Source organism: Seriola lalandi, unplaced genomic scaffold, assembly GCF_002814215.2.
Source record: "Seriola lalandi dorsalis isolate HSWRI2012SDOR001 ecotype SW California unplaced genomic scaffold, Sedor1 jcf7180002054544, whole genome shotgun sequence".
In the NCBI taxonomy this organism is placed as follows: domain Eukaryota; kingdom Metazoa; phylum Chordata; class Actinopteri; order Carangiformes; family Carangidae; genus Seriola; species Seriola lalandi.
The window spans coordinates 2,725,775-2,737,950 of NW_019525097.1; the positions used below are offsets into that span (position 1 = coordinate 2,725,775).

General features: G+C 42.9%; 1 protein-coding gene across 2 annotated transcripts in view; it reads right to left on the bottom strand.

Moving 5' to 3' along the window:
* The window catches only part of jag2b (jagged canonical Notch ligand 2b), a 47,337-nt gene that overhangs the window by 7,088 nt on the left and 28,073 nt on the right, over positions 1-12,176 (bottom strand). Inside the window, exons 6-19 of one of the 2 annotated variants that reach the window (XM_023415152.2) lie at positions 11,343-11,473; positions 9,290-9,409; positions 8,881-8,994; positions 8,580-8,693; positions 7,442-7,555; positions 6,958-7,004; positions 6,690-6,863; positions 3,355-3,517; positions 3,097-3,258; positions 2,572-2,685; positions 2,300-2,413; positions 1,937-2,050; positions 863-979; positions 186-213 (exon numbers count right to left, since the gene is read on the bottom strand). In XM_023415152.2, coding sequence (XP_023270920.1) covers positions 186-213; positions 863-979; positions 1,937-2,050; positions 2,300-2,413; positions 2,572-2,685; positions 3,097-3,258; positions 3,355-3,517; positions 6,690-6,863; positions 6,958-7,004; positions 7,442-7,555; positions 8,580-8,693; positions 8,881-8,994; positions 9,290-9,409; positions 11,343-11,473 — 1,626 coding nt within the window. The remainder of the gene's footprint in view (positions 1-185; positions 214-862; positions 980-1,936; positions 2,051-2,299; positions 2,414-2,571; positions 2,686-3,096; positions 3,259-3,354; positions 3,518-6,689; positions 6,864-6,957; positions 7,005-7,441; positions 7,556-8,579; positions 8,694-8,880; positions 8,995-9,289; positions 9,410-11,342; positions 11,474-12,176) is intronic. The other variant, XM_023415153.2, reaches the window with a different exon arrangement.

Sequence of the window (12,176 nt, forward strand, 5' to 3'; positions counted from 1 at the left end):
CCCCACCCCCACCCCAAAACCTCTCTCCCCACCTCTCTCTGTCCTATTCAATATACGAACCCCCTCCACTGAGAGATGCCCCTTTGAGGCTTGATTTAAGCACAACTTCCACTGCTTTTAGCGGCCCTTCACCCCTGAGGTCTGTGTGAAGTGTGGAGATGAGGGGGGCAGGAAACGATACATACCATGGATGAGGGTTGCAGTCGTTTGTATCTGTTGAAGAGAAGAAGCAAAAGACGTGAGACAGCAACATATTTATGTGATGTTACGTAGTTTTTTCCCCCCACCATTCTGTACATAAAATCCAAGACAACATAGTTTCTATTCGGCTTAAAACCTTGTGCAAGGGTTCTCTGTCGCTTTTTATTGTTTCCTCTGTGTAGCTCATCATATATGTTGCATATTCTCAGATATTCACACACACCAATGATCTGCTGTGATGTTATATACATTTGTGCATTTCTAAAGTATAACAAAAAGACTTTTCTAACATAGCTTAATCATGTGGCATCTGTATAATATTGCAATTTGTATCAAGCGCATACATTTAATTTGAAAAGCCGCATCCCATTTGAGTAGCAGGAAGTAATGGCCTTCATGTCATTTATATGGGGTCTTTATAACTTACTTTACTCTTAACTGCATTACATGGGGAATCAGCCCCAACGGTGCAACTTACATTACATTAGTTAATTGTGATACTTTGACATTTAAAGCTCTTATTTATTTACTTCAGAACATAATTCACAAAACAATTATTTCTAATGGTTGGTTGGCTTTAAAATGTATATTAAGTACATCGTAGATGAGAGCGTTGGGATTTTTGTGTTGGTTATGTGCAAAGCGATGCAGACAAACTGACTTTGGCCACAGGTGGGGCCTTCCCAGCCTTCTTTGCAGATGCAGGTGAAGGCGTCTCCTCCTCCCACACAGGTTCCACCGTTGGAACAAGGACTGGAGGCGCATGTGCTGTTCTTGGCTGTGGAAAGAGAGGGAGGATAAGCCAAAGATCACAGAGGTGCACTCAGACTGTCAAAAAAATCTAAAGAAACAGATTATACCATAAATCAAATATGACAATCTTGTTTCTGGTTGTGATTTTTTTGCAGAAAAACACGCAACGTGGCATTAATTCGACTGAAAGATTAATGCATTTGAATAATGCCCAAGACATGTTTGAATGAGTAACTGTTTTATTGGGAAAACCAATAATTGTACCAGTGGAAAGCCCCGACCTGAATTAATCTGAAATGAGTTAAGAGCCAAATATTGTCTGGACAGTGTACTTGAAAATGCCATTAGTATTATTTTGGCTTTTAATGCAGCTTTAGCATCTATTAGCCTAAATACGGCTGGTCCCAGGCTCTAAAACATCACTCATGTCTGATTTAAACAGGTTCCATGATTAAAATAGTTCCAGCTCATTGGTGGTTCTTTCAGACAGCTGGAGAAACATCTGACTAATCAGATCTTCTTTCTACGGAGCTAGCTACCTAGCTAAATTTATTTTAAAAATAGCAAAATAAACATGGTAAAAAGCATAGATGGGTTTTGAAGGAGCTGTACGAGTTTGTTGCAGGCGAGTTTACAAAAAGCTCAACCCTTAAATCAGCAAAATGTTTCTTTGATTGTCATGGAAAATGTTTATGTAAACGCTGCCTTTGTGTCGACTGAAAATGACGCCACCAGGACTGATTTATCACTGCTATTGATGCCATTCTGGGCAATGCAAAAACAACATGGCCTCTCCTCCGAACAAGACATGAACATGAAGACGATACTTGGCTGAATAAATGAAACTAAGTGTTTGTAATGCTAGGGATTTCTTTTTTTCTCTTTTCTCATCTAAAAAGATACTGAATATCTGAAGTATGTAAGTGACATCATCAATCACTGGCTTCCTCCGACTTTGATATACGTCAATCTGAAGATTCACCTGTGTTGCAAGTGTTTCCTCCCCACCCGGGTGGACACGCACAGCGGAAGGCGTCCCCGTGGTCGTAGCAGGTGCCTCCATTACTGCAGGTGGTTGCGTCACACTGCCTCTCGCCTGGCGGGGGAAAACACGCCAACACCGAAGTCACATATGGTAAAAACACCCACACACACTCTTCCCATTTGACGGACTACTATTTGCATCAGGAAGAAAAAGGATGATTGTTGTGATCCAACACCATGCGTCAGTTGTCAAAACATACAAAGATGTATAGCACGGTGGAGTTGGGGTTGGTGGTGGGGGGGTGCTGCTGCAACATATGAACATAAACACACCCATTAACACACAGTCGACATAACTCACGGGAATGGCAGGTCTTGCCCTTCCAGTTGTCGGCGCACTCGCAGTAGAAGTCGTTCACCAGGTCGACACAGCGCCCGCCATTCTTACAGGGGTTGTGTCTGCACTCGTTGACGTCTGACAGGGAGGGAAGATTTACACGATTGGATCTTTACTGCACAGTCTTTTATTTAGTGCAAAGAAACAGAGCGGAGCAAAGCAGCAGACATGACTTTTTTTTCTTTTTTAGTTTAGATAGCAAAGATAGGGTCAAAGGAGGAGGCGATCAAACTCACTGTGGTCGCACAGTCGACCCTCCCAGCCGTCAGGACAGAAGCACTGAAAGGAGTTCACCCCGTCGATGCAGGTCCCTCCGTTTCCACAGGGGTTGTTGATGCAGTCGTTAATGTCTGAATTAGTAAAGGGGGCAAGATTAGAGGGATAGAACACTTTCTGCAGGATTGTGTTCAGTTTGAAGATTTTTTTACCCCCTATTCTACATATAAACCCCCGTTTATATGTAGAATATATATAAGAACTTAATAAATGGTAGATAACACATTATTATACAGGTGTAAACAAGTATGAAGAAATGTTTAGTGTTTATTTATCCATCTGTCAACAATAACTTATTTGTTCATGTCTGTAATTATATATCATTCACATAAATGGTTTTACATTTTTTCATATGTTTATCACTTTAAACTGCTTACAACAATATTATGTTTTTAAAACCATCTATTAAAGATTTAAAAATGACCTATAAATTAACCAAAAAAATAAAAAAATAAAAAAATTAATTAAAAAAAGTCTCCACTTACTCTCGTGACAGTAGATGCCACTGAAACCCGGGTCGCAGACGCAGGTGAAGTTTCCCACTGGCTGGCTGATGCAGCGTCCTCGCGGGCCACAGACATTGGAGGAGATGTGCCGCACTCCGGCCGAGTCGTTGGTCGCCACAGCGACAGTGCAGATGTCAATAACTGTGAGGAAATTAAGACATGGTTGAAACCCATTGCTTGTCTTCCAACATGCCACAGTGGTCTCCATGCTGTAAGACTGCATACGGCTCCGGTCACCTTGACATGGGGTGGTTTGGCAGTTCTCTTTGAGCCGCTCGCAGGTTTTTCCTTCGTAGCCTTCAGGACAGGCGCAGTAGAAGTCCTGGTAGATGCTGTGACACTTGGCCTCGTTCTCGCAAGGATTCGGGTCACAAGCGTCTGAGGGGGACCAGGTAGGGATCTGTAGAAACCAAGTAGAGCCGATATAAACTAGAGGGTGCAGGCAGGAACTGTGTAGGCCACTGCTGCACTAACCAAGCATCACTTTACCAAAATGGTCCTTTGGTGATTAGTAAAACAATTAAGCAAGTGAAGTCAAATGAGCATTGGAGAAAAGAGAGCTCAAGTCTGTGTAGGTGAGAGGCTTAGCTTGGCTCAAGCCAATGCCGCTGCTGCTCAGAACAAATGGAAAGGTAAGTGCACGAGCGAAGTAAGCCTCAGAAACGTTCCCTAAGCTCATCAAGGGGATCCACGCTTTTGGTTTTACATCTCTGTCCTGCTTAATCTTGAAAGATTATTCTGAGACAGACGCCTGGCAGAGGAGAGGGAAAGAGAAACTGAGCAGGCCAGAGAACGATAAGACATTCTGAGGGCAAATATTGACTCTGGTCCAACATCATGCAGAGCCACAGTGAATATAATAAAGATAAATCATCTGTCATACCAGCGTGACACGGAGAGAACTGCACGAGAGGCCACAGTGACATCTTTTACCATTTCTACCTGCTGCAATATAGAGGTTGGAGTGAAAATCTCTCACTTTATGTAAACAGAAGCCTACTGGGCATAAACTCTGGGTTGCACCCCTTTGCCATTTAAGGTGCTGAACGGTGGAGTTAGAGTAGGGCAACAGGGTGCTGAAGTCTGTGGTCACACACAGTTTATTTTACCCTAAGTGTCAGGGCCAGATCCATTTTTTTCTTTACCATTTGCATGTGTGTGGTCAGGGGATCCCGTCTCAGGGCGAGTGTGTCTATAAATCTTCAGCACATTAATGTAACTGTTTGCGCTGTTCAGTGCAGCAGAGACATTTTTCCCTGCAGCAGAAAAGGGTCGGGAATTTAGTTGTAGTGGAAAACCCACAAGGCAACGTCGTAGTTGTGGTCAACCACAAATAAATTGTGCAATAAAACACTTTTGATGATCGCTAGTGCCATTAAAAAGGACGTTAACGTCTTTCACAAAACAGATATTGCAGGATATTCAAAACAAATGCATTATTTTTTTTTTTTAAGTATATTTTTTGGGCTTTTTATGCCTTTATTTGATAGTATAGTGGAGAGAGACAGGAAACAGGGAGGCAGAGAGGGGGAATGACATGCAGCAAAAGGCCATCCGATGCGGGATTCGAACCGGGGCCAACTGCAGCGAGGACTGTAGCCTCTACACATGGCGCCTGCTTAGACCACTACGCTACACGACGCCCCAACAAATGCATTATTAAGTGTAAATCAATAATCGGATCCTCACAAAGGAGTTCACAGTGAATATTGGAGATCTTTGTGATACTATGCTTTCTGTTTTATGCTTTTAAAAAGACTTTGAAAGCTGCTTCTAAGATGAGGTTCATTCTTAACCTTGGAAACAGTAGTTGAGATCTCACCATGAGGTCCATTGAGCAGCTGTTCTGGAGCTTTTGGTTTTACCACTAAATCTTCATCATGCAAATGGCGCTTTGACCACTCGACATGTAGTCCTCAGGAACTGTCTCTTTAAAATGAAAATGTGAGCATCTACACCTGCCATGACAGCTCACATTAGCTGCTGAAGATCATGAGATATGAATCAAAAGCTCCAGGAAAGCTATTCTCTCAACATATTGAAAGATTAAATGTTGCTCAGTAAACATAAAAATGGATGACCATTATGGCCATTTTTATTTTAGCGTGTTAGCATGCTAAAATTTGCACACAGTACAGCTGAGTCTTGTTGGAATGGCCTTAGCTTTGCAGGTTATGTGGTCGTCAAGTATTGGATAAAATTGGGACATGAATGTCTGAACCAAATTTGATGGCATTACATCCAATACTTGTCGACAGCCGCCAGATCAGCCGCCGACTGACTCTCCCATCCAAAAGTACAAATCAAATCTTTTTTAAATTGGTCTTACATGATGGCGACTAAGAGAATAAATCCTGTGGCTCTTTGTGCGGCGCCTTCTTGAGCATTTCCTCTGGGATCAAAATTGCCCTTATTTCTCCTGAAGACATGAATCAAATCGAGAACGGGCAGAGCACCATTACACAATCAAACTTTTATACATCTAATCAGAGAAATATGATGCCGGAGGCGTGGTGGTTTTTGGCACTGCAAGGCAGGAATGTACACCGTGTCACGGCAGGCATCAGAGGTCTGTAGTATGCGGGCAGAAATCCAGCGTCACCTCATTCAAAAGAGGCTCATATTTATAGTAGAGATACTAAATCAGGATTGGCTCCTGACCAGCAATGTCCTCCATTCAGGGCCCAAGAGATGCAGCGGAGTGTCGGTTTCCTCACTGCTAACCTACTTTAGCTTCAAACACACACTTCAAATATAAAAAGGCTGCAGCAGGGACACTGATATGCAATGACTGTGTGAAATAAAAATTTAAATCACAACACAAGTTTGCAATAAAAGCTGAACTTGTCTTATTGGGTTGGGAACATACAGTATTACACAACGTTTAGGCAATGACAGTAATGATTTGGCACATCAGGGGAGTCTGTTGGCTCAGGTCACAGTGTTGTAATGGAGATGCGGTTTGTGCATTAGCATGGCATTACAAGTCACTTTGTGTATATTTTCCAAAATCCAAATGGCTGCCAAGTTAGTATTAATATTCTTTTCACAATATTATCATCGCCATGGCCGGCCAAGAGGTTCAACAAGGCTTTCTTTACCTTGTGCAATGTTACTGGCATGTTTTGCCACGGCAACTTATACTGATCAGTGATTGGCAGTAGAATTAAGACTTTGCTGCTTTGGGGACTTCATGCGTGTCCCTGTCCATGGGAGCTCGCTCTGCTGCACAGTGGACCATCGCCTACTTCTCTTTATCTTCTTGTTCATGCCCACGACTGCCTGATCTCAATTTGTGGACCGCTTTGCTAGTTAAGAGAGTTTGGTGAATCCCACATTGAATCCTCATGTGAGCAAACCCCACAGAAAAAAGTAAGAAAATGTGTATCAATGCAAAAGGTAACGAACAGGTAAAAAGTTCTTGCCCAGCTGTCTGTAAAGACCTGCCAGTCAAGGCGGTGCTCAGATGTCTAACACGTCCCTACTTTAATCCCATGGCCACCGCCAGCTCACACACTGTCACCGCATCAACAACTGTTTAATGCTGGGGACAAGTGGAACATGACACTCACCTCACACAGCTGTCCACCAAACTCCGGTGGGCATTCACACACGAAGCTGTCCAACACTGTGTGGCACTGGCCGCCGTTCTGGCACGGCCCGCTGTCACATTTATTCCTCTGGATCTCACAGTGGGTGCCCACGAAACCCGGAGGACACTGGCAGTGGTAACCCCTCTCGCCTTCCTGTAGAAAACCAGAAAAATGAAGAGTCAAAAGTGCAACTAACACCCATAAATTCACCCAATTATATACAAGTTGCAAATGAAATCCTCCATACCTTGCATGTTGCTCCATTCTGGCACTGACCATGGCAGCCATTGATCTCTGAAGAGGATACAGACATTGAACATTAAAAAAAAACAAACTTTATCCATATAGGAATTAATTCACCTCATCCATTATTTCGGTGAAATTTACGATGTAGGATGTGCACATATTAAGTCAAAGTTTGGAAAAGAAATAACTAGTGAAGCCAAGAAAGTGCCCGATAGACCTTGTAGATTGTAACTGGGCATGCAGTGGATCCAGAGGGAGGAACTGGGCATGCAAGTTGAGTCATGATTTCAGAGCTGGAGCTTCAGTTTGCCAAGACGAGAAAGGAACAAGGTTACCACATGTGGGGAAGTGACGCTAAAATACACCTAATGCTGTGTTTCCAGGAAGTGAGCGGGAGGCAGTTAAAAAAAGGAGCCAGGAGGAAGAGGACGCCAGCGGGGAGGAAAGACATTTTAAGAAAGTGACTTTGAGGAGGAAATACTGACTGATGTCACAGTTTTGTCCAAACCATCCCGGAAAACAGATGCAGTGATATCCGCCAATCAAATTTTTGCAAGAGTAAGCATGTTCACAGGGGCTTTCTGCACACTCATTTGCATCTGTGGAGGAGGAGGAGGTAGAAGGAGACCCAGTCCATCAATTGAAACAAACCAAGGAAAGTACAGGGAGCAAGAATAGAGGCCAGAAATTCAGCCTTCAAAGCCTCATGAACACAATGAAAGAAATGGTACCAATGCAGCTGAAAAAAAACAAAAAAGTTGAGCCCATGTTATGATGCACATGCTATTAAAAACCACATCTCCCTAAAACCTTACTGGTTAAAAGTGACAGAAGAAAGTCTTTTTTACTTCTATGAGTTGCATTTTAAAATGGCACTTCCCCAATTTTACACTTAACAGTTGGTTTATTTGCTCAGCCTGATGGAAGCAGTTGCACAATGTCTTCTGTGGGTCCTCGAGGAGCTTGGACAAATATGAAAATATATATCTTCTACTGGTATATATAGAGTAACACATCAAACTGAAAATTATTTTCTTTGTGATCCTTTTTATCAAATAATTCTTTTGTTGCCATACCCATCAACAACGGCCTCTATAAAGTCACATGACTCATCCTAAAAAGCCTGAGAGAAACAACAGCTGATGTAAAAAAAAAAAAATACACACACACAGATACACACACACATATATATATATATATATATATATATATATATATATATATATATATATATTAATCTGTGTGATATGGATGAAATGAGCACAAAAGGTACAGTTGCACTCACCAAGTCTAAAGACATCAGAAGTGTGACAACAAAGAAAACCACTGCTGCTCAAATATTCAGAGGGGTGGTGGGGTGGGGGGTACTCCGCAGGGAGTCCTGCTGTGCTCACTCACACACCTGTTCTCTCTCTCTGAAACCCAACACCCCCACACACACCAATCGCCAGGTAAGACAGGAGGCCAATAGCTGCCCGTAAACTGAGATGTGAGCTGGTAAGATGACACTGAACACTTGGGATCTTTTTCCGATCCTCCGACCGCAGGTGCACACCTCCCTGTTTAAATGAACGACAGACATACTAAAACAAAAATACGATTTTCATGTGGCTGAAAACTCACCTATCTGGCAGGTCTTTCCTTCCCACTGTGGGGGGCACACACACTCGAAGCCATCCTCCCGGTCGATACAGGTTCCACCCTGAGCACATGGACTGGACGCACAGTCGTCCAAATCTGAGAAAACACACACACACTTCAACTCAGACATGTGCACAATGGTACATACCAGATGGTGAGAAAGCTTAGCGCAAGAGTCAGTAAATATTACTGAGGTACATCCAGAAGGAAAGCGAGGAACAGAGGCATGGAAGTGTGTATGAACAAAGAGGGGATAATGACTGACAGCAGTGCAGTGACTCACTGTTGGCGCAGGTCAGACCCTCCCAGCCTGGCGGACACTGGCACTCGAACCCTGTGGGAACCTCGTGGCACGTACCGCCGTTGGCGCAGGGATTGGACACACAGGCGTGTTCGGCTGATGGAAAGAAGGCGAGTGAGTGAAAAGTAAAATGTTTATTCAGGTAGAAGTCTAAAAATGTTTTATTCATGGCAAACTCTGATATTTTAGTCGTAATACTGGCAACATTTTCATATCAGACACACGGACTATTACTATTCATTTTCCTGCAAGCGCCACATGACGCCACATGAATCATTGTCTTAATGAATTCAACCTGGTAGAACAAAGGGAAAGAAGCTGACAGGGACAAAGAAGAAAGAGATGAAAAAAAGACAGCAGTGCTAGTTCTAGTGCGAGCGCTCTCTCTCACCTATCTCGCAGGTCTTGCCAGAGTATCCCTGCGGACAGGCGCAGTGGTATTCGTCTGGCTCGGTGTTCATGCAGGTTCCTCCGTTAACGCAAGGCTGGTGGCGTCCGCAGTAATTCAGATCTGGAGGCGACGAGGAGAGAGATGCTAAGATACTAACACAGTGTATCAAGTGTCAGGACTGTGATCTCTGACCCCAAACTCGAGGATATACCCCCCCCCCTCCTACATCTATGCATCATGATCTGCCCTCCTACTAATACAGTGGTTATTTGTGCAACACAGTATGTTACTGATGTCTGCCCATGTGCATCTGTCTATATATAAAACACTTCTGACACTGTGATTTGAGCCTTGCTACTGTGCTGTCCTGAAAACAAATTCTACCTGTTCTACTTGTGCTCAAAGTTGGAGCTTGTCAAATTGCAGACTGTGAAATAAAACGACTGAAGAAAGAAAATATATTGTTAACCCTAACTCTACCCGGATAGCTTGTTATTTTGCTGTTTAATCATCTTTTGAGCCATCACTGTGGATAAGGAATAAAGATGAACTCATCTTACACTTTAAAAACCTTTGGAGCCTTAAATGTGCCTTCAGATTTCGCTAACTGGATCGACCCTGATTGACAGCTCTCTGCTCCTTTCACCGTTTATCCGGTTGGTGTTGGGAGTTCACTGGAAGCTTGTCGGAGTCTTCACTCAGTATAGGACACCAGCTGTCAGCCCTGACAGGAAGCAGAGGGCGTTTTCTCGACCTATCTGCTGCAGATGGTCGTGGTCGAGGTATTTCCAGGATACAGCCAGGTGGTCATCATTTAGACCGGTCTCACTTTCAGTTTTTATTCAGCTGTGAGGAATTCATCCCGTTATTTCTACAAAACACCTCGTCCTCTTCATTACCTGCAGGTTTTTTTCCATGCCACACAGAAAGTAAGCTCAACTAAACCCTATTTGATCCCTGCACACCATCCCTCAGGCTAAAGGCCAGGTCACCCTAAAGGCTGGTAAATAAATGAGCAGGGATCTGTCTCCACTCGGGATCTTAGGACCCGTTCTCATCCCCTGAAGAGCCCTTGGTGACGAAGGGATGTGGGGGGATCGAGTGTCCCCGCTGCCGCTCGGATCACACCGGCAGTAAAACTATCCAGCTGCTGTTCTTCTCCTTCTGCGTCTCAGAGTCAAAATGAGGAGTGAAGACGATTCAGGTGGAGGCAGTTTCTTTGAATTTATGAAAACTGCCAAAACACTCTTACCGATATTAATAAATCCTAAGTATCTTTGATGTATAAAATCAATCATTTCTTTTCAATTTCAAATTTTTACACACATTTAAATACTGTATGTGTGTGTGTGTGTGTGTGTGTGCGTGTTTTTGATCCATTTTTGTATCAAGCTGAGATCCAAAATATCCTAAAACCATCTCCAGGTCTATAAAATGTCAAATGTTATGGAAAATATCCATTGTGATTGGTGACTACTTGAAATTGATTTCTTTGTCAGACCATTGGTCAAAAACCCAGAAAGGTTCTCAGTTTAATATCACTAAAGAAAAAAAAAAAGCAGCAAATTTTCACAATTGAGAAAATTGGGAAAAAAAGAGGAAATCTTTATGATTTTTGCTGAAAAATGACAATTTATTGATAATCGATTAATGTTTTGTCAATTAACTACTTTACATGTCTGAGGGCGACAGACTCAAATTAGAGACTTTAAAACAGAATATGCCTCCGCTGCTCTTTAATGTGGTGGAAAATGGATTTGAGTTTAAAGACGCCTGAAGTTAAACTACATTCCACATTTTTTAAAACGGCACAAAACAATAGAGAACAACGCTCCTACAGCGTTTTGCACGGTGATATATCGCCTCTTCTCAAGTTATTTTTCTTGCATCTCTGCTCTGAGCAGCTTTCTTACTTGTGACTCATCAAATACAGGCAGCTGTAGCTGGAGGGGACGTGCAGGATGGAAGTGAGGAGGACTGTGCAAGCCACTTGTGTGGGAGGTGATGAAATTGCAAAACAGAAAAAATAAAAAAATAAAAAAATTTTCCATACCTTTATCGCACAGCAGGCCACCCCAGTTCGTCTCACACTTGCACTGCCAGGGGAGGTTGCAGGTCCCGTGAATGCATCCAGGATAAAGCACACAGTCATCACAGAATTGGCCCTGCCAGCCGTAGTTACACCTGTTAAACACAGACGCCAAAAAGAAACACCATAAATCATTTCCCCTCTTCTAATCCCTTTACCTGCTCTGAGAAGAATCCCTTCTTCTTCTTTCACTGGCTGTCATTTTATTTCTTTCTCTTACATGACTTACATACACTCCTCAGCCCTCAGTGACAGACAGATGAATGTAAATGCGATGACAGTCTGATATTATTTATGTATTCATATTCATTGCAAAAGCAAATGTTTAAAGGTCTCAATTGAATACGCTTTAAAAAAGGAGCAGTTCACTTTTTCAACAGAGGATGTATTATAAAAAAAAAAAAGAAAAAGGTCCAGTATCGACCTGCATGATGAAGATGTAAACAAACATATTCAATAAATGGTGATTTGTGACGTTCTTTTTAAATCAGCAAAACATAAACAATCCTGTGTTTTTCCTGTTTTCTCAACGCAGATCATCCTGGTTTTTTTATTTATTTATTTTGAAGGTCTAAACAGCTTCGTTCAAGCCGCCCACTCCGTGTTCGTACCACAGAACAGCGCGGTGGAATAACGGCGCAGCATTCCCGCCTTGAACAGGCTATATAAAAGGGGGCTTTAGTGGAGGGTGACATTCCAGGGCAGGAGGGGTTAAGAATACTTCCAGCCGCTTCCGTGGGTTAGAGTCCGGGGTTTGGGGGAGCAGGGTGGGTGGGTTGGTTGGTTGGATGGGTGGGT